This window comes from Procambarus clarkii, chromosome 36, assembly GCF_040958095.1.
Source record: "Procambarus clarkii isolate CNS0578487 chromosome 36, FALCON_Pclarkii_2.0, whole genome shotgun sequence".
NCBI classification, from domain to species: Eukaryota; Metazoa; Arthropoda; class Malacostraca; order Decapoda; family Cambaridae; genus Procambarus; species Procambarus clarkii.
The window spans coordinates 30,338,949-30,361,119 of NC_091185.1; the positions used below are offsets into that span (position 1 = coordinate 30,338,949).

At 44.6% G+C, this 22,171-nt stretch overlaps 1 protein-coding gene across 1 annotated transcript in view; it reads left to right on the forward strand.

Moving 5' to 3' along the window:
• LOC123756170 (uncharacterized) overlaps positions 1–22,171 on the forward strand; it is a 164,288-nt gene that overhangs the window by 136,538 nt on the left and 5,579 nt on the right. Inside the window, exons 2-7 of the mRNA XM_045739252.2 lie at positions 8,000–8,059; positions 13,410–13,484; positions 15,539–15,811; positions 16,967–17,176; positions 18,468–18,695; positions 21,612–21,818. Of these exons, the coding sequence (XP_045595208.2) occupies positions 8,000–8,059; positions 13,410–13,484; positions 15,539–15,811; positions 16,967–17,176; positions 18,468–18,695; positions 21,612–21,818 (1,053 nt within the window). The remainder of the gene's footprint in view (positions 1–7,999; positions 8,060–13,409; positions 13,485–15,538; positions 15,812–16,966; positions 17,177–18,467; positions 18,696–21,611; positions 21,819–22,171) is intronic.

Consider the following 22,171-nt stretch of genomic DNA (forward strand, 5'->3'; position numbering starts at 1 on the left):
GGTTTCTGAAGGCAGTTCTGATGTTAGCCAACCTCGCATACGACGCTGATGATATTATTTTGATGTGGGCTTCAGGAGACAGGTTTGGCATGATATCAACTCCAAGATCTTTCTCTCTGTCCGTTTCATGAAGGACTCCAACAGCCTGGTTGACCAGACGACCAACCGGGAGGCCAGATCGGAGACCGGGCCGTGGAGGCTGTTGATCCCCGAAAGCTACACAAGATAAGACACACAGTAGGAAGCCAGTTAGTACCTAAAAACACAGCTGCCTCGTTGTTAAACTCTAAAGTTACATCTCCCAACACATTAGTCAAGTGACGCCAGTAGCAACCCGCCAGTTATACAAGTGCAAAGTCAGACCACTAGCCCGGCCTTCATTAAGTCAGTAACGTCTTAGTTTCCACCCTGGGAGGAGGAGGGTGCGTGTTGGCCGTCTCCAAGGACGAGCTATTGCCAGCTCCCTTACACAGGTTACGCTACAAATTCAATACGCCATCCATCCCCCTGGTGGGAGTTATCTGAGCGGGCGCCCAACCCGCCGGCCGCGGACACTGCCTCTATCAGGACCCTGGCCATCTGTATGTCTCCACTCCCAGGCTCGTGGGTTATCAAGTAGGGTGTTGCTTCCCTCTCCCTCTCTCTCCCTCTCTCTCTCCCTCTCTCTCCCTCTCTCTCTCTCCCTCTCTACCCCTCTCTATCCCTCTGTAACCCTTTCTAACCCTCTCTCTCTCTCCCTCTCTACCCTCTCTCTCTCCCTCTCTCTCCCTCTCTCTCTCTCACTCTCTCTCCTTCTCCCTCTCTCTCTCTCTCCCTCTTTAACCCTCTCTACCCCTCTCTCTCCCTCTCTACCCCTCTCTCTCCCTCTCTACCCCCTCTCTCTCCCTCTCTACCTCTCTACCCCTCTCTCTCCCTCTCTCTCTCTCTCTCTACCCCTCTCTCTCCCTCTCTACCCCTCTCTCTCCCTCTCTACCCCTCTCTCTCTCCCTCTCTCTCTCTCTCTACCCCTCTCTCTCTCTCTCTACCCCTCTCTCTCCCTCTCTACCCCTCTCTCTCCCTCTCTACCCCTCTCTCTCCCTCTCTACCCCTCTCTCTCCCTCTCTACCCCTCTCTCTCCCTCTCTCTCTCTCTCTACCCCTCTCTCTCTCTCTCTACCCCTCTCTCTCTCTCTCTACCCCTCTCTCTCCCTCTCTACCCCTCTCTCTCCCTCTCTCTCTCTCTCTCTCTCTCTACCCCTCTCTCTCTCTCTCTACCCCTCTCTCTCCCTCTCTACCCCTCTCTCTCCCTCTCTCTCTCTCTCTACCCCTCTCTCTCTCTCTACCCCTCTCTCTCTCTCTCTACCCCTCTCTCTCCCTCTCTACCCCTCTCTCTATCCCCTCTCTACCCCTCTCCATCCCTCCTGCCACTTGACTATTCAGTGCAGGTCAATACATCTTTGCATGTTGATCAAATAGTAAGACCTCCTCCTCCTCCATGTATCCAGGTGTACTAACCCCTTCAACCCGGATCACTGACGGCTCTATCATGGTGTTCTCCTGGTAATATATTCACACATTATGCACTGTATAATCAACATTAATTAGGGGGACATATTCATTCAAATTTGAAAGCAATTGAGAAACATTTACGAGACTATGCAGATAATTTGAATATATATATATATATATATATATATATATATATATATATATATATATATATATATATATATATATATATATATATATATATATATATATATATATCCTACTGAGGTTTCTCTGGAACACAACGACCCTAGCCTCCTCTCGGGTAGTAACCGGGTCCCCAATTACTGCTGGGTGAACAGGGGCTAACAGTTATAGATTGGTGTCTACTAAATCCTTCCTGGGCCCAGGGTCCAGATTCACGAAGCAGTTACGCAAGTATTTACGAACCTGACCATCTTTTCTCAATCTTTGGCGGCTTTGTTTACAATTATTAAACAGTTAATGAGCTCCGAAGCACCAGGAGGCTGTTTATAACAATAACAACAGTTGATTGGCAAGTTTTCATGCTTGTAAACTGTTTAATAAATGTAACCAAAGCCGTCAAAGATTGAGGAAAGATGTACACGTTTCGTAAGTACTTGCGTAACTGCTTCGTGAATCTGGCCCCAGGTCCGTAAGTGCTTGAGTAACTGCTTCGTGAATCTGGCCCCAGGTCCGTAAGTGCTTGAGTAACTCCTTCGTGAATCTGGCCCCAGGTCCGTAAGTGCTTGAGTAACTGCTTCGTGAATCTGGCCCCTGGTCCGTAAGTGCTTGCGTAACTGCTTCGTGAATCTGGTCCAGGTCCGGGTTTGGGGAGTAGAACAACTCCCAGAACCCCATCAAGGTACATTCCAGGTACCATTGTCTCTGGCCAGGCCCTATTGGTCGGTGGTTTGGTCAACCAGGCTGTTAGACGTCGCTGTTTGTAGCCTGCCGCGTGCATCACAGCCCGGTTGATCAGATATCCTTTGGAAGGTGAGGTAATTATCAGGAGGAATCACTAAGCCATTACGACTAGATAGCGTTTGAAAGGAATGTGAGGATAAGGATTTAGGATCGGACGGAGGGAAGGAATGGTGCCCAACCGCTTGGTGGACGGTCGGGGATTGAACGCCGACCTGCATGAAGCGAGACCGTCGCTCTACCGTTCAGTCCATTATTGACTGTATATTTTAGAAGTGTCTGTTGAGTTCTGTTTTGAACACCGTGAGACGTCGGCTAATTATTCTCCTTATGTGTAGAGGGAGAGGTGGTGGGCCAGCAGGAGAGGTGGTGGGCCAGGAGGAGAGGTGGTGGGCCATCAGGAGAGGTGGTGGGCCAGCAGGAGAAGTGGTGGGCCAGCAGGAGAAGTGGTGGGCCAGCAGGAGAAGTGGTGGGCCAGCAGGAGAAGTGGTGGGCCAGCAGGAGAGGTGGTGGGCCACAGAAGAGGTGGTGGGCCAGCAGGAGAGGTGGTGGGCCAGGAGGAGAGGTGGTGGGTCAGGAGGAGAGGTGGTGGGTCAGCAGGAGAGGTGGTGGGCCAGGAGGAGAGGTGGTGGGTCAGGAGGAGAGGTGGTGGGCCAGCAGGAGAGGTGGTGGGCCAGGAGGAGAGGTGGTGGGCCAGCAGGAGAGGTGGTGGGCCAGCAGGAGAGGTGGTGGGCCATCAGGAGAAGTGGTGGGCCATCAGGAGAGGTGGTGGGCCAGCAGGAGAGGTGGTGGGCCAGCAGGAGAAGTGGTGGGCCATCAGGAGAGGTGGTGGGCCAGCAGGAGAGGTGGTGGGCCAGCAGGAGAAGTGGTGGGCCATCAGGAGAGGTGGTGGGCCATCAGGAGAGGTGGTGGGCCAGCAGGAGAAGTGGTGGGCCAGCAGGAGAGGTGGTGGGCCATCAGGAGAGGTGGTGGGCCAGCAGGAGAAGTGGTGGGCCATCAGGAGAGGTGGTGGGCCAGCAGGAGAGGTGGTGGGCCAGGAGGAGAGGTGGTGGGCCATCAGGAGAGGTGGTGGGCCATCAGGAGAGGTGGTGGGCCAGCAGGAGAAGTGGTGGGCCATCAGGAGAGGTGGTGGGCCAGCAGGAGAGGTGGTGGGCCAGCAGGAGAGGTGGTGGGCCATCAGGAGAGGTGGTGGGCCATCAGGAGAGGTGGTGGGCCAGCAGGAGAGGTGGTGGGCCAGCAGGAGAAGTGGTGGGCCAGCAGGAGAGGTGGTGGGCCACAGAAGAGGTGGTGGGCCAGGAGGAGAGGTGGTGGGCCATCAGGAGAGGTGGTGGGCCATCAGGAGAGGTGGTGGGCCATCAGGAGAGGTGGTGGGCCAGCAGGAGAGGTGGTGGGCCATCAGGAGAGGTGGTGGGCCAGCAGGAGAGGTGGTGGACCAGCAGGAGAGGTGGTGGGTCAGCAGGAGAGGTGGTGGGCCATCAGGAGAGGTGGTGGGCCAGCAGGAGAGGTGGTGGGCCAGCAGGAGAGGTGGTGGACCATCAGGAGAGGTGGTGGGCCAGCAGGAGAGGTGGTGGGCCAGCAGGAGAGGTGGTGGGCCATCAGGAGAGGTGGTGGGCCAGCAGGAGAGGTGGTGGGCCAGCAGGAGAGGTGGTGGGCCAGCAGGAGAGGTGGTGGGCCAGCAGGAGAGGTGGTGGGCCAGCAGGAGAGGTGGTGGGCCACAGGAGAGGTGGTGGGCCATCAGGAGAGGTGGTGGGCCAGCAGGAGAGGTGGTGGGTCAGCAGGAGAGGTGGTGGGCCAGCAGGAGAGGTGGTGGGCCAGCAGGAGAAGTGGTGGGCCAGCAGGAGAAGTGGTGGGCCAGCAGGAGAGGTGGTGGGCCAGCAGGAGAGGTGGTGGGCCAGCAGGAGAGGAGGTGGGCCAGCAGGAGAGGTGGTGGGCCAGCAGGAGAGGAGGTGGGCCAGCAGACGCGCTTGGGTTATCTTGAGATGATTTCGGGGCTTTAGTGTCCCCGCGGCCCGGTCCTTGACCAGGCCTCCACCCCCAGGTAGCAGCCCGTGACAGCTGACTAACACCCAGGTACCTATTTTACTGCAAGGTAACAGGGGCATAGGGTGAAAGAAACTGCCCATTGTTTCTCGCCGGCGCCTGGGATCGAACCCGGGACCACAAGATCACAAGTCCAGTGTGCTGTCCGGTCGGCCGACCGGCTCCCTCTTTTCTTCCCCATTTTCAACAATTCCCTTTTTTGCGCGGGAAAACTCATGCGGCCAGTAACGACGCATGCGCAGATGCTCCCTCGTCGACATGTCGGACATCAGTTAACAAAGCGACGTCTGCAAGTCACCACACGGTCGATATTTGCACCCAAACATCGTGTTAAACTCGTACTTATAGTCTGAGATAATAAAATCTCTTATCACCCAAAGACTAAAGGCATTGTTGAAGACCGTCTCGATACCATCGCTGCCACAAACATTTCTAACGCTGGGGAGTATAGGAGCGATGGTATCAGCTCGGCAAGGGGTCCAACTCTACCCTGAGACCTTATACACCCTCTCTGAATGCCTTCTGGAGCTCCAGAAAGCGATTTTCGTGATACTTTGATGTTTTTTTATTCTCTTTCCGCCGTCATCAAGAGTGGAGGTACTGTCAGTTTTGGGGATTCGGGGAATTTTGCGATTGAAGATAAATTGTTTTCCGTTTTCAGTGGATAGTTTTGAATCGCAAACACCGTATTTGCTACCTTTTTTTGGATAAAGTGTTTATAAGTTTGACGAGATAGCATTTAAGTTGACGTAATAAAAGTCGCATTTTGACGTATACTCTACCTAAGGCCAAAAATTGTCGTCCTAGAAAATGGTAGCGACTTGCGGTAAGTGACGTACTTTCCCGTTTTCTGTTTTGGGTCCTCTGGTAAGTGAGGATAAGGGGCACATTAGTACGACAGTTTCTTGACGCTGGGAAGACCTTAGGAGGACAGATTGATTTACGCAATACATACACGTTAAGAGATATTAAGTTAACCAGAAAGTTCTCTCAGGCAGCGAACTCGACATTTGCCAGAGCACTTTCTTGTACTTCGCTGAGGACAAAGAAAGTTCCCCAAAAGTTTCTCCCCAGCAAATAGCTTGTTTAAGTCTCCAGCGAGCTATTGACTTCTAGTAGAAGTCTCCAGCGAGCTATTGACTTCTAGTTGAAGTCTCCAGCGAGCTATTGACTTCTAGTTGAAGTCTCCAGTGAGCTATTGACTTCTAGTTGAAGTCTCCAGTGAGCTATTGACTTCTAGTTGAAGTCTCCAGCGAGCTATTGACTTCTAGTTGAAGTCTCCAGTGAGCTATTGACTTCTAGTTGAAGTCTCCAGCGAGCTATTGACTTCTAGTTGAAGTCTCCAGCGAGCTATTGACTTCTAGCAGGTCCAGTTGAGATAAATAAGAATTTAGCAGAGTTTGTTTTACCTGATGCCTCTGTTCACCTATCAGTAAATAGGTGTCTGGGAGTTCAACAATTATTGCTGTTTGCACCCAGGAATATGTGTGTGTGTGTGTGTGTGTGTGTGTGTGTGTGTGTGTGTGTGTGTGTGTGTGTGTGTGTGTGTGTGTGTGTGTGTGTGTGTGTGTGTGTACTCACCTATTTGTGCTTGCAGGATCGAGCATTGACTCTTGGATCCCGCCTTTCGAGCTTCGGTTGTTTACAGCAATGACTCCTGTCCCATTTCCCTATCATACCTGGTTTTAAAAGTATGAATAGTATTTGCTTCCACAACCTGTTCCCCAAGTGCATTCCATTTTTCCACTACTCTCACGCTAAAAGAAAACTTCCTAACATCTCTGTGACTCATCTGAGTTTCCAGTTTCCACCCATGTCCCCTCGTTCTGTTATTATTACGTGTGAACATTTCATCTATTTCCACTTTGTCAATTCCCCTGAGTATTTTATATGTCCCTATCATATCTCCTCTCTCCCTTCTTTTCTCTAGTGTCGTAAGGTTCAGTTCCTTCAGACGCTCTTCATATCCCATCCCTCGTAACTCTGGGACAAGCCTCGTCGCAAACCTCTGAACCTTCTCCAGTTTCTTTATGTGTTTCTTCAGGTGGGGGCTCCATGATGTGTATGTGTGTGTGTGTGTGTGTGTGTGTGTGTGTGTGTGTGTGTGTGTGTGTGTGTGTGTGTGTGTGAGAAATATATAGTAGATATGATAGAGAAAAATAGGTCGGAAGTCGGTAGAGAAACGGCGGATAGAAAGGCGGGGACCTAAGAGCTAAGAGCTCGATCCCGCAAGCACACGTAGGTAATACGCACTTATAGGCCTATATCCATAAATTCGTAGGCCTATTCACCCTCATAGGCTTATACACACACCCATATGCACGATAACATCTTAGTTAATGTCATGGTTAATGCAAATTTAATCTGGTAACATTTGTCTTGTGCCACATCTGTCACCAGACGTGCCTCCTACACACACCTGCCTTCCCCACCACACACACACACCTGCCTCCCAGCTAAGGTAGAGTAACGTATACATGTGGCTTGAGCACTGTCTCTCTCTCTCTCTCTCTCTCTCTCTCTCTCTCTCTCTCTCTCTCTCTCTCTCTCTCTCTCTCTCTCTCTCTCTCTCTCTCTCTCTCTCTCTCTCTCACGTCAAGCGTTGTCCCTCACTCTTATCTGAGCATCTTCCCAGACACCCCAAGACCCACACACAGGTAAGGAGAGGTGTGAGTACTCACCTGGATACACTCACCTAGTTGTCCTTGCGGGGGTTGAGCTCTGGCTCTTTGGTTCCGCCTCTCAACCGTCAATCAACTGGTGTACAGGTTCCTGAGCCTACTGGACTCTATCATATCTACATTAGAAACTGTGTATGGAGTCAGCCTCCACTCACCTGGACACACTCACCTAGATGTGTATACCTAGAGAGGGTTTCGGGAGGTCTTCTACTCCCAAAGCTCGACTTGTGATAACTTGGTCCACCAGGCTGTTGCTTGAAGCGGCCCGCACGCCCACATATCCACTACAGCCTGGTTGATCCGGTACTTCTTGCAAGAACGTATCCAAGTGCTTCTTGAATACATCCACCTTCGTTCATGTACGTGCAGGGTCGAGCAAGAGCTAGAGCTCAACCCCCGCAAGCACAATTAGGTGAGTACAATTAGGTGAGTACTCTCTCTCTCTCTCTCTCTCTCTCTCTCTCTCTCTCTCTCTCTCTCTCTCTCTCTCTCTCTCTCTCTCTCTCTCTCTCTCTCTCTCTCTCTCTCTATCATTTATCTTAACGATCTAACTACCAAGGTTGAATCCTAGATGTCGATGTTTGCAGACGATGCAAAAAATGATAAGAGTCAAGACAGATGCGTATGGTAAGAGTCTCCAAAATAACTTGGAGAAGCTACAGAACTGACCTGAGAAATGGCTGCCAGAGTTCAACACGAGCAAGTGTAAGGTGATGACAATGGGAACAGGAGACCAGCAGGACGTTCCAACGCCCTGTAATGACATAATGTTTATGAAATGTGTGTGTGTATAACTTGTATAATGTATGCATCATCTTTAGTGAATAATACAGTATTTTAATTTTAATTTTATTTCTTCACTGACAGTTTACGGCAACGGGGGTAGAGAGAGATGCCAAGTGTCGCAAGAGTTCCGACTGTTTCATGGTGAGTAACTGTATTCACCTAGTTGTATTCACCTAGTTGTATTCACCTAGTTGTATTCACCTAGCTGTATTCACCTAGTTGTATTCACCTAGTTGTATTCACCTAGTTGTTTTTGCGGGGGTTGAGCTCTGCTCTTTCGGCCCGCCTCTCAACTGTCAATCAACAGGTGTACAGGTTCCTGAGTCTATCGGGCTCTATCATATCTACACTTGAAACTGTGTATGGAGTCAGCCTCCACCACATCACTTCCTAATGCATTCCATTTGTCAACCACTCTGACACTAAAAAAGTTCTTTCTAATATCTCTGTGGCTCATTTGGGCACTCAGTTTCCACCTGTGTCCCCTAGTGCGTGTGCCCCTTGTGTTAAACAGCCTGTCTTTATCTACCCTGTCGATTCCCTTGAGGATCTTGAATGTGGTGATCATGTCCCGCCTAACTCTTCTGTCTTCCAACGAAGTGAGGTTTAATTCCCGTAGTCTCTCCTCGTAGCTCATACCTCTCAGCTCGGGTACTAGTCTGGTGGCAAACCTTTGAACCTTTTCCATTTTAGTCTTATGCTTGTCTAGATATGGACTCCATGCTGGAGCCGCATACTCCAGGATTGGTCTGACATATGTGGTATATAATGTTCTGAAAGATTCCTTACACAAGTTTCTAAAGGCCGTTCTTATGTTAGCCAACCTGGCATATGCTGCTGCTGTTATCCTCTTGATATGAGCATCAGGGGACAGGTCTGGCGTGATATAAACCCCCAGGTCTTTCTCTCTCTCGGACTCTTGAAGTATTTCATCTCCCAAGTGATACCTTGTATCTGGTCTCCTGCTTCCTACCCCTATCTTCATTACATTACATTTGCTTGGATTAAACTCTAACAGCCATTTGTTCGACCATTCCTGCAGCTTGTCCAGGTCTTCTTGAAGCCTCAAGCTGTCCTCCTCTGTATGTGTGTATGTGTGTATGTGTGTAATTACCTAAGTGTAGTTACAGGATGAGAGCTACGCTCGTGGTGTCCCGTCTTCCCAGCACTCTTTGTCATATAACGCTTTGAAACTACTGAGGGTCTTGGCCTCCACCACCTTCTCACTTAACTTATTCCAACCGTCTACCACTCTATTTGCGAAGGTGAATTTTCTTATATTTCTTCGGCATCTGTGTTTAGCTAGTTTAAATCTATGACCTCTTGTTCTTGAAATTCCAGGTCTCAGGAAGTCTTCCCTGTCAATTTTATCAATTCCTGTTACTATTTTGTATGTAGTGATCATATCACCTCTTTTTCTTCTGTCTTCTAGTTTTGGCATATTTAATGCTTCTAACCTCTCCTCGTAGCTCTTGCCCTTCAGTTCTGGGAGCCACTTAGTAGCATGTCTATGCACCTTTTCCAGTTTGTTGATGTGCTTCTTAAGATATGGGCACCACACAACAGCTGCATATTCTAGCTTTGGCCTAACAAAAGTCATGAACAATTTCTTTAGTATATCGCCATCCATGTATTTAAATGCAATTCTGAAGTTAGAAAGCATAGCATAGGCTCCTTGCACAATATTCTTTATGTGGTCCTCAGGTGATAGTTTTCTATCTAGAACCACTCCTAGATCTCTTTCTTTATCAGAATTCTTTAAAGATTTCTCACATAATATATAGGTTGTGTGGGGTCTATGTTCTCCTATTCCACATTCCATAACATGACATTTATTAACATTAAATTCCATTTGCCAAGTGGTGCTCCATATACTTATTTTGTCCAGGTCTTCTTGAAGGGCATGACAGTCATCTAAATTTCTTATCCTTCCTATTATCTTAGCATCATCAGCAAACATGTTCATATAATTCTGTATACCAACTGGTAGATCATTTATGTACACAATAAACATCACTGGTGCAAGAACTGAACCCTGTGGTACTCCACTTGTGACATTTCTCCATTCTGATACATTGCCTCTGATTACTGCCCTCATTTTTCTATCAGTCAGAAAATTTTTCATCCATGATAGTGTGTGTGTGTGTGTGTGGGTGTGTGGGTGGGTGTGGAGGTATATATATATATATATATATATATATATATATATATATATATATATATATATATATATATATATATATATATATATATATATATATATATATATGGGGGTATCACCTTTGGTTGCGTTTGTAGGGACCCTCGGCCTCGAAGAAGACGATATGCAGCATCCGGGGGAGCCTTGAGGGACACCCTCGTGCACTCACATATTGTCTCCTACAACTCACTATATTTTGTGTATTTTGTCATTTTATTTTATTTACAATGTCATTACACAAAAAGGGTTACAACAATGATCACATGCAGGGTACAAGGCTACATGTCACAAGTTGTACAGCTCCTCCAGCTCCTCAGATGGCGGGCAGGAACCGTGGATGCAGTGAACATTTCCTCTCTGTATCGCCACACTAAGGCGCTGAAAGAGAAAACTGGCAGCTCTAGGGTCTCTAGTGATTTCAGTTAGCTTGGACCCCAACTCCTTCAAAAAAACTAGCAGCACTTTTACCCCAGGCACCAAGTGTCTCTGAGGCAATGGGGACAAAATTGTAGTGGTGATGCAAATCTCTCTAGCTATATAGAGATGTAGGCCCGCCCCTATTGTAGTCCCGACACAGGATGTAGTGTACAGTGGGATGCCATAAAATATACTAGATAAACACCTCGACAAGAATTATTTTGGCAATAGGATTAAGAGTGAAGGAATGAGGTTAGACTCCATAGCTGCTTCACTGGCAGTCGGGGGCTGTTCTGAGGCCAGTCCCTCCATGACCAGTTGGTCTTAATATGACCACAGGCAAGGATAGATGGAATAGATTGGATAGAACCAATCTCCCCCAGACCAGTTGGTCTAGGTAGAACGGGAGACACGAAGACATCTCAGTTAGGAAGAGTCACGAACCTGGTCAAGACGGGTAATCCCGCACCTTTAAGGACTTAAAACTGGAATTCAGTTTTTAACAAAAGGTGCATTTGATTTAAGATCTAAACCGCCCAAATGGTACCACTAATATGGTAGATAATCCTCCCGTAATCCGCCTCTCTGCGGCTTTCCTCGGCCTGCTCAGGCTATGCCAGGAGCCGCGTCAATGATTGGTTATGACATTAATCCGACAGGGAATAGCAAGGAGGGGGGGGGGAGGGAATACGAGAAAGCATGCTAAAGTGCTCCCAATGGGTGTGTGTAGCCCACAGAAACTCCTTCCTCATTCCACGGCTTGGACACGGGGGAGATACCAGGTGCTCTTAAAGCAGCAGACATTGCCCCTCTACACAAGGGAGGGAGCAAAGCATTGGCAAAGAATCATAGACCAGTTGCACTAACGTCCCACATAATAAAAGTATTTGAGATAGTGATCAGGAGTCAGGTCACTAGTTTCATGGAGACCAATGACCTCCACAACCCAGGCCAACATGGATTTCGAGCGGGAAGATCGTGCCTCTCACAGCTACTTGAGCACTACGACAAAGTCACTGAGGCATTAGAAGAAAAACAGAATGCAGATTTTGTATACACAGACTTTACAAAGGCATTCAATAAATGTGACCATGGAGTGATAGCACACAAAATGAGGTCAATGGGAATGACCGGTAAAGTAGGACGCTGGATACTCAGTTTTCTGTCGAACAGAACACAAAGAGTAACAATCAATCATATAAAATCGAGTCCGAGCGCAGTTAAAAGCTCTGTACCTCAGGGTACACTCCTTGCACCGCTGCTTTTCCTTATTCTCATATCAAATATAGACAAAAATACAAGTCACAGTTTCGTGTCATCCTTTCCAGATGACACAAAAATCAACATGAAAATTACCTCGGCTGAAGACATTGAAAAACTTAAAGCAGATATTAAGAAAGTTTTCGACTGGGCAACAGAAAATAACATGATGTTTAACAGCGATAAATTCCAGGTACTCAGATACGGTAAAAATGAGGACCTTAAACATAATACAGAGTACAAAACACAATCAAATCTGCCCATAGTAGGAAAACAGCATGTAAAGGATTTGGAAATAATGATGGGAACATAACCAAGCAAGTATTGCGTCAGCCAGAAAAAGTGATAGGATGGATTACGAGAACTTTCAAATCCAGGGATCCCATCACAATGGTTGTACTCTTCAAATCACTTGTGCTGTCCCGAATTGAGTACTGCTCAGTACTCACTTTCCCCTTCAGAGCAGGAGAGATTGCTGAAATAGAGGGAATACAGAGAACATATACGGCACGCATAGACGAGATAAAGCACCTAAATTATTGGAATCGTCTCAAAGCCCTCCAAATGTACTCACTAGAAAGGAGACGAGAGAGATATCAAATGATATACACATGGAAAATACTGGAGGGCCAAGTACCAAATCTACACAGTAAAATAACAACGTACTGGAGTGAACGATATGGAAGAAAATGCTGAATAGAACCAGTGAAGAGCAGAGGTGCCATAGGCACAATCAGAGAACACTGTATAAACATCAGAGGTCCGCGGTTGTTCAACGTCCTCCCAGCGAGCATAAGAAATATTGCCGGAACAACCGTGGACATCTTCAAGAGAAAAATAGACTGTTTTCTAAAAGAAGTTCCGGACCAACCGGGCTGTGGTGGGTATGTGGGCCTGCGGGCCGCTCCAAGCAACAACTTGGTGGACCAAACTCTCACAAGTCAAGCCTGGCCTCGGGCCGGGCTTGGGGAGTAGAAGAACTCCCAGAACCCCATCAACCAGGTATCAACCAGGTAAACCAGGGACCCTCAATAGGGCTTCACGAGCAATATTTAAACCGATTAAAATCACTGGTTTGGTGTTTGCAGTTGTCTTCATAGTATTATATGATACTATAATATATACCTCATAGTAGTATTAATTAAAAGTTAATCTGACTTGAGAATAGTTGTATTAGTTAGCCCTCCAATGACACCATTTTCAGAAGAAACGTTTTCTTTTTTAACAATTAGTAGGGATGACTATAACATTTATCTCAGCTTTATGACACGTACAAATTATGATTAAATTCGTTGAGGACAGGAAGCATATATACTTTATTATATATGTATATACACATGCTCCACTCTATATACAATAATATATGTATATACTTATGTATATACACATATATGTAGGACCTTCGTATAGAGGTTCCCGAAGGTCCCACTACTGAACCTCTCCCCAGAATGTAACAGCAGTCGGACTGGATACCTATTTACTGCTAGGTGAACAGGGGTATCAGGTGAAAGAAATTCTTCCATTATCATCATCAATTACAATACAAAAAAAATATATGGCCATAGATAATTTGAATTATCACAATTTATCTGATATAATATGTTTTGTTGACAGTGTTGGAACACATGTGGGATTCTCCGCCACCACCTGACCGTTTGGAGCTCCATGTGTGCTGACCACACTGCCTGTGTATGTATACATCTCGCTGTTCTTGTATGTATACATCTCCTTATTCATGTATGAATATTAGGCTATTGTTAGGTGTTGAGGCCTTAATATGCAGTTCAAGGAAGCGGTCAACTGATTCTACAAAATAAAGTCTGTATTAATCCAATTTATTCTACTCAAATTCAAGTATACATATGTATACATATGTGTATATTTGCCTCGTTCGTGTGTGTGTGCCAATCAATCCTCAACAAACCTTTTTAATCCTCAAAATCAGCTTTTCTGAACTCTGGTGCCCTATCAGTCTTCATTTTAACACAATTACGCCATATGCTATCAAATCGGATTTTCTATTGGTTTCTTAACTCAATTCCTATTTCCATGTTATTTATTTTAAGTCTAAAATACTATTTTTTCTCTGTTGACGCCTTAATATATAGTTCAAGGAAGCGGTCAACTGATTCCAAAAAATAAAATTTGTATTAATCCAATTTATTCTACTCAGATTCAAGTCGCCTATAATTCATACATTGTGGGGCCAAGAAGTCCTAGATGTTTTTTTTCATAAATGCCTTGCTTCTATAATTGTATAAAATGTATAAAATTAGGCTAGCAATATATATATATATATATATATATATATATATATATATATATATATATATATATATATATATATATATAATAATTTTCAATTATACCCGAATAATTTGTGGGTTCTGTTTTGTTCCCTTTGTCTCTACTTTTTCAATGTTCTTTAACATATAATGTCAATTTGTGCAATCTGTATGTCATTGGGGAATAATTTATATAGGTTAATTTTACATTGAGATGTAAACCATCAACCAGATAATAGTTCACTATCATGTGATCTTAGTCTTCACTCTCATGTGATCTTAGTCATCACTATCATGTGATCATAGTCATCACTATCATGTGAGCTTAGTCTTCACTATCATGTGATCATAGTCATCACTATCATGTGATCTTAGTCATCACTATCATGTGATCTTAGTCTTCACTATCATGTGATCTTAGTCATCACTATCATGTGATCTTAGTCATCACTATCATGTGATCATAGTCATCACTATCATGTGAGCTTAGTCTTCACTATCATGTGATCATAGTCATCACTATCATGTGATCATAGTCTTCACTCTCATGTGATCTTAGTCATCACTATCATGTATCTTAGTCTTCACTCTCATGTGATCTTAGTCATCACTATCATGTGATCTTAGTCTTCACTCTCATGTGATCTTAGTCATCACTATCATGTGATCTTAGTCATCACTATCATGTGATCTTAGTCTTCACTCTCATGTGATCTTAGTCATCACTATCATGTGATCTTAGTCATCACTATCATGTGATCTTAGTCATCACTATCATGTGATCTTAGTCATCACTATCATGTGATCTTAGTCATCACTATCATGTGATCTTAGTCTTCACTATCATGTGATCTTAGTCATCACTATCATGTGATTTTAGTCTTCACTATCATGTGATCTTAGTCATCACTATCATGTGATCATAGTCATCACTATCATGTGATCTTAGTCTTCACTCTCATGTGATCATAGTCATCACTATCATGTGATCTTAGTCTTCACTCTCATGTGATCATAGTCATCACTCTCATGTGATCATAGTCATCACTATCATGTGATCTTAGTCATCACTATCATGTGATCATAGTCATCACTATCATGTGATCTTAGTCTTCACTCTCATGTGATCATAGTCATCACTATCATGTGATAATGAAAATTAATCTTTTTCCATTGGACCTAAAAGAACATTTAACATACCTTGTATGTATACATCCCCATACATCCCCAGAACCTATTTAGCATGAAAACATTTTACTAATTCTCAAACTTTTATATAACAAATTTTGTTCTTAAAATATTTTATATAGGCCTACGTTTCGCGACTTTATTTTTTTATTGTTTATTTATTTTTATTTTTGATTATTTATTTTTATTATTATTTTTTATTTTTTTTTATTTTTTTTATTTATCATTTTTTTATTTTTATTGTTTAATATAAATATTGTTTGCCTTTAGTTTCCAGGTTGCCAAGTCGCCTGTAGTTTCTACATGGACAAGGCGGCTAATAGAAGGGGCGGGGCCAGCGACCGCTCGGACACGCCCCCACTCCGGCTGCCAGCCTATCTTCGCCCGCCAAGTGTCGGTAGGCGGGGCCGGGTGTCGTGGAGCCCCCCTGATTGGTCCGGGAGCGCCGCCCCCGCCTCCCGGGTGGATGGCCCCGCCTCCCGGGAAGATGTCATTTACGTCCTGCTCTCGCACGGTGATGGCGGGTGGCGGGAGCTGGCGCAGGTAAGGTGTTCCTCGCTTCCTGTCAGTGGTGTCTTACCTTAGAGCACACTGAGTGGTGGTCAGGGGACCCCATGCTGCTATATTATTCATGAGAGAGCTCTTGGTGGAGTGTATAATTACTATTCTTCCCGCTGGAAAAGTGATTCAAATCCTTTTTAATAAATTATATTTATAATAAGCATAATTTGTGCATATTTTGACGGTAAACCTTTATATTTGAGGACGGATGGGGCCCCATCATCTGGGTAGGGGGCCCAGTGCATTGCTTTGTCCAGGGCCTATAATATATATATATATATATATATTAAGACGGCCCTGTTCCCCTTAGTACAAATATATAGACAATTAAGTATGATAGAACCAGCCAAGACCTCTCTCATCTGTACAGATTTTCCTTAATTTTGCTTTATTCATATTATTATACCCAGTTATACTCGTTTAAGTAGTATTCACATGTATAATTTAATCTAAACTAATCTGCTTAACGTATGGGTCGTTGCCTTGTATAGTAATTTGTGTATACTTTACGTTTTGGGGCCCTGTAGCTCTTGTTGGGTGGAGTGGTCGGTACATAGACAGCCTCGCTTTTTGTAGGGTCGGCGTTTAATAGCAGATGATTCAATTTCTTTCTTTATTATGCACCCTATACCCATACGGTGGACGGTGGTGGTAAAACAGATGAGCCAAGTAATTGTCACGTTTTCTTGGTTCAGTCCTCATATTCCTCCCACAAAGGCCTAGAGCTTTCTCCTAATAATTACCGTCTGTATCTTCATCATACTTCCGGGCTATTCATGCCCGTACTCACCTAGTTGTGCTCGCGGGGGGGTTGAGCTTTGGCTCTTTGGTCCCGCCACAATCTTATTTGTGATCTTAGTCATCACTATTATGTGACCTGTGCCACCTTTTGGGTGGCTTAATCTTCAATCAATCAATCAGCACCCTTGACGGACTTGAAGTGGAAGGAGGTAGAAATAGCCTAAGCTACTCTATGAACAAATCCACAAGGGCCGTGACGAGGATTCGAACCTGCGTCCGGGAGCATCCCAGACACACTGCCTTAATCGACTGAGCTACGACAGCTACTCTATCCCTTTGAGATGTATTTTTTTCTTGTGTTAATAAACATACTTGAACTTGAATTGAACTTGACAGACCTCGGCTACCAGCACAACAGTTCCGGCCGAGGTGACGGGGGTAGTTCGCGTGCGGCTCCTGGCTGTCAATCAGCAGGGCCTCCTCGCCGTCTCCGAAGTCGTCCTCCACTTGGACGACGCGGCGAAGGAACACCGTCACCTTGAAGACGTGGCGGACCAAGGCGACCCTTCCGTCACCCCGACCTCTGAAGTGCCTTATGGATACAGAGTAAGTAGTAGTAGTAGTAGGCAGCCGTCAGTCTCAGGAGACTATATGGAGTTACGCTCCGGTTGTCGGCGCTGGTGGCTGAGTGGACAGCACGCTGGATACACATTTTTGTGGACCTGGGGTTCGATTCCCGGCGCCGGCGGAAACAAATGGGCACAGTTGCTTGCATCCTGATGCCCCCTGTTCACCTAGCAGTAAATAGGTACCTGGGAGTTAGACAGCTGCTACGGGCTGCTTCCTGGGGGATGTGTAACAAAAAGGAGGCCTGGTCGAGGACCGGGCCGCGGGGACGCTAAGCCCCGAAATCATCTTAAGATAACCTGCAGTGGCCTCTAATGTACTGACTCCTGACCTATTTTTCTTTTATCATATCTACTACATATTTCTAACACACACACACACATCCCCAGTATGCAGCTTGCAACAGCTGTTTAACACCAGGAACCTATTTAATGATAGGCGAACAGGGGCATCTGGGTGCAAGAAACGTCATATTTGTTCCTAACTCGGTCGGGAATCAAACCCGGGCCCTTGTGACTACGACCCCCGAGCGCTGTTCACTCAGCCGCGAGGCCGTGTGGCCAGTCCGTCCTCCTAAGGTTTCCCAACGTCAAGAAACTGTCGTACTAAAGTGCCCCTTATCCTAACCTGCCAGAGGACCCAAAACAGAAAACGGGACAGTACGTCACTTTCGCCAGCCGCTTCTAGTACGACGATTTTAAGCCTTAGGTAAAATATACGTCAAAATGTGACGTTGTGTTAGGAGGACGGGTTGCAGCGTGTGTATTCACCTAGTTGTGTTCACCTAGTTGTGTTTGCGGGGGTTGAGCTTTGCTCTTTCGGCCCGCCTCTCAACTGTCAATCAACTGTTTACTAACTACTTTTTGTTTTCCTCCACACACCACACACACACATACACCAGGAAGCAGCCCGTGACAGCTGACTAACTCTCAGGTACCTATTTACTGCTAGGTAACAGGGGACATTCAGGGTGAAAGAAACTTTGCCCATTTGTTTCTGCCTGGTGCGGGAATCAAACCCGCGCCACAGAATTACGAGTCCTGCGCGCTATCCACCAGGCTACCAGGCCCCCCTGTGTGTGTCAATAAATTATAAATGTATATTAAATGTATGACATAAGTTTAAGAAACAAAAATTGTATAAAATTTTCAGGTATGATTTACTGGCTGTGTTCCCAACCAAATTTTGTGATAACTTTTACAAGACATAATATTATGAATTATAGATAATATTTTTATATAATTGTAATTATAAATACTTCCTTCACCAGCTGAATCCAATAAGGACACATCCACCACCAGTTATCCCAGCCAAAGAGACGGCCACCAGCATCCCCCAGTACTCCTCCTCTGTCTTCCAAGATTCTTCCAAGAGGCTGGCAAGTGATGCCCCCAGACTCGCTCATGCTGACACAGCCAAACACACACCACCTGACCAATCCTATCCTCAGATGGCACGGGATTTAGGCAAGAGTAATTCATCTCCACAAGCTCCTTCGGTAGGTTTTTGTGGTAATTTAACTATCATGTTATTTGACTTTTGTGTTGAATTTGACTTTTAAGATGCAGATGGAGGGTCACAGGGGGCCTAGGGCCATCTAGGGCCACTTGCTGACCGTTTGTACAGGGTCCGTTATTCTTGAAAAAGAGCGAAAACTTCACGGTGGAACAATAAATTTAATAAACTTTTAACTTGGAACTAAATTTTTTATAAAATTTTCAGTGTACATTTTTGTTATTGTGAACACTTTACAGGTGTACATTTAAGAGGTCTACATAATCCTCTTTTTTACACAATTGTTTTTGGCAGTGTAGGTTAATTTATGTAGGAGTTATTGGTAACATTTTCCACTGTTATGTGAACAATTTCCATAGGGACATATTCAAGTTCATAATTTAAGTTACAATTATGAAGGACAATTAAAAGTTAACCTTAATCGTAATTTACATGGTGGCAAATTACGGGAATAATGTCCAAGAAAGTGAATGGGGGTAAGACCTGGGTAGATAACTTTTGGGGGGGATTTCAAATGTGAAAATAAATGAGGGAACTTAAATAGAAGTAAAAGTTGGAGAAAGATTAAGAACGGTACCCATACACAGGACGGATTAACCATAGGCACAGTGCCTAGGGCCTACTAGATAGTGCAGGCCTACTAGACGGTGGGGGCCTTTGAAGATAGTGGAGGCCTACGAAAAATAACCTTTTTTCCCCCTTGTTCCACAGCATTGATTCTCAAACCATTGATTGACCATGCCCGAAACGCTTTGCGTAATAGTGGCTTTAGGCATTGTATGTACTAGCTCTACCTATAAGTCAACCAATCCTTGTAAAAATTTATTGTATGTATGTACCTTACCTAAATAAAATTGTATTGTATTGTATTGTAAACGGGAGGCACTTTTCTTCCAAGGGAGGAATTTAACCGGGGAATGAACTTTGTATGCTGTATGTAAAATAAAATACTAATGTACACAAGTAATCACATGAACTTCCCTTCTTGGATTGCTGAGCCATTTCTCTTCAACTGGGAACATGACTGCCTGGCTAAAATGTTGACTATTTAGATAGACGAGGTAATAGACATGTAAAATGTTGACAGTATGAAACCCATCCATGCTTCAAAAAACACATCATATGACTGGGATCCTCAAATTTGTCACCAAATATAAGAAATTAACTACAGAGGCTCAACAAGTGGTTTTACCCATTCCAGTAATATGGATGACCCCCCTCAGGTTCTCTCTTCTAACATTATGACCTTGTCTGTTCTCCTCAGCATCTAGTACGATGTGACCTTATCCCCTCGGTTTCTTATCTCCTCTAGCGTTGTGATCTTATGCCCTCGGGTTCTTCTCTCTTCTAACGTTGTGAGATTTTGCTCCCTTGATCTATCATCGTAGCTTAGTCCTCTTTTAGGTTCTGCACTAATTTTGTTGCCCCCAAAAATAATAGGAGGCCTGGTCAGGGACTGGGCCGCAGGGATGTTGAGCCCCGAAATCCTTCCAAATCAACCTACACACTTTTGTATTGTGCTTCACCAGATGTGGATTCCAAGCCAATGCTGCATCTTCCGGTACTGATATTCGTCTAGCTGGTCTAAAGATATTAAATGTTTCTTGGCAATTACTCTGAACTGATTTAATGTTAAACAACTCTCTGTATTATAGTATAGAGAACATGCAGAAAGCATGTAATGTTTGTAGAAATGTATAGTACTGTATAGAGATTAGAATAATGGTGCTGTGTTGTGTGCTCTGAGTTGGTTGATGTATTGATGGCTAATTTTTTCTGGGTAATAATGAATTTAAGGTAGTTAGCACCTAGATTGTACCTGGATAGGGTTCTGGGAGTTCTTCTACTTCCCAAGCCTGGCCCAGGGCCAGGCTTGACTTGGGAGAGTTTGGTCCAACAGGCTGTTGCTTGGAGCGACCTGCAGTAGTTGAGCCCTAACCACATTACCCAAAAGTGACATGCAGGTAGTTATGTAGATTAAAAAGCATAATGAGGAACATAATATTGATTTTTGGACAATATGGCTACTGTTAAATATATTTGTTGTGTTGTACGTTTGTATTAAAGTAAAGTCTGTTATCCATAGCCATTATTTATTTATTTATTCATTTCTTTATTATGCACCCCATACTCATCCCATGGGCAGTGATGGAAAGGGTTAGAGGCACATATTGGGTTCAGGAATTGAACCCCATACTTCATTTAGCTAAGCAAGTGACAATTTTGTGTAGCTAGTTACACAATTGTTAATATTACAACCCTAAAAATATTAATCTTTTTAACTCTCACTTTGTATGTTGACAGCAATTGGTAGCCATGTCAGAAGCAGAACTGACACCAACAAAATAACTAGTATGAGGGTGGACACAATAGTGTGCAGTAAATGAGGCATAGTATGCAAATGAGAATCATTCACATACTTAGATATGAGGATTTATGAACATAATTTTACTACTATTACTATATACAGTACCAATAACATTAACAATGTGCACACAAACCAGGAGCAATGCCTGATGAATTTTAAGGATGTTGAACTTGTGAAAAATAAATAAAACATAAATTAGTGTAAATAATCTGCAGCCATCACACACTACACAACTGAACAGAGTGTAGGAAATTTCAGCTTTGTAATACCACTTGACAAAACAAAGTTGTGAAGTGCCTAATCCTTCATAAGTCTGGCTTCACCATACATTATCCTCACTTTACCCTTTATAAGCAGCTAACCTTTGTGGCTTATATATTTTGTAAAGTCAATACAAATTAAACATTAGTTTTAATGAATACTAATCTCAACTTGATATTTACCTACATAGCCCCTCATAAATTACTACAACTATACAATAAAGAACAGTACAATATGGATTTTCGATTTAACACACAATTTTCCTTCCAGGTTGATTCCTCATGGACAGTTGAGGTTGTGAAGGTGGATCTTGGTATGTTAGCGGAGGTGAAAGTGGCTTGGGAGGCACGTGGTTCTGGTGGCGTGGAATACTTGCTCTCCTGGGTTGAAGAATCTGGCTTTGTGTCAGGCCATTTGTTGACAGATCAAGTGACCAGTGAGGTGTCTCTATGGCCAGGCCAAGCATATTATTTACAGGTTGGTTCTCCCTCTTTTGGCTACATTGACAGATTTATGCATTGGCTCAAAACGCTGTGTATTCACCTAATTGTACTTGCAGGGGTTAAGCTCTGCTCTTTAGGCCCGCCTCTCGACTGTCACTCAATCAAGTGCTACTAACTACAGCAGCCCGTAACAGCTGGGTAACTCTCAGGTACCTATTTACTACTAGGTAACAGGGGCATCAGGGTGAAAGAAACTCTGCCCATCTGTTTCCGCAGCTGGGATCGAACCTGGACCCTGGGATTACGAGTCCCTGTAGGGGGGCCGTGGCTGTCTGTATAGTGGCTATGATAGAACATACCTAACAAATTTATCCATATTAAATAAAC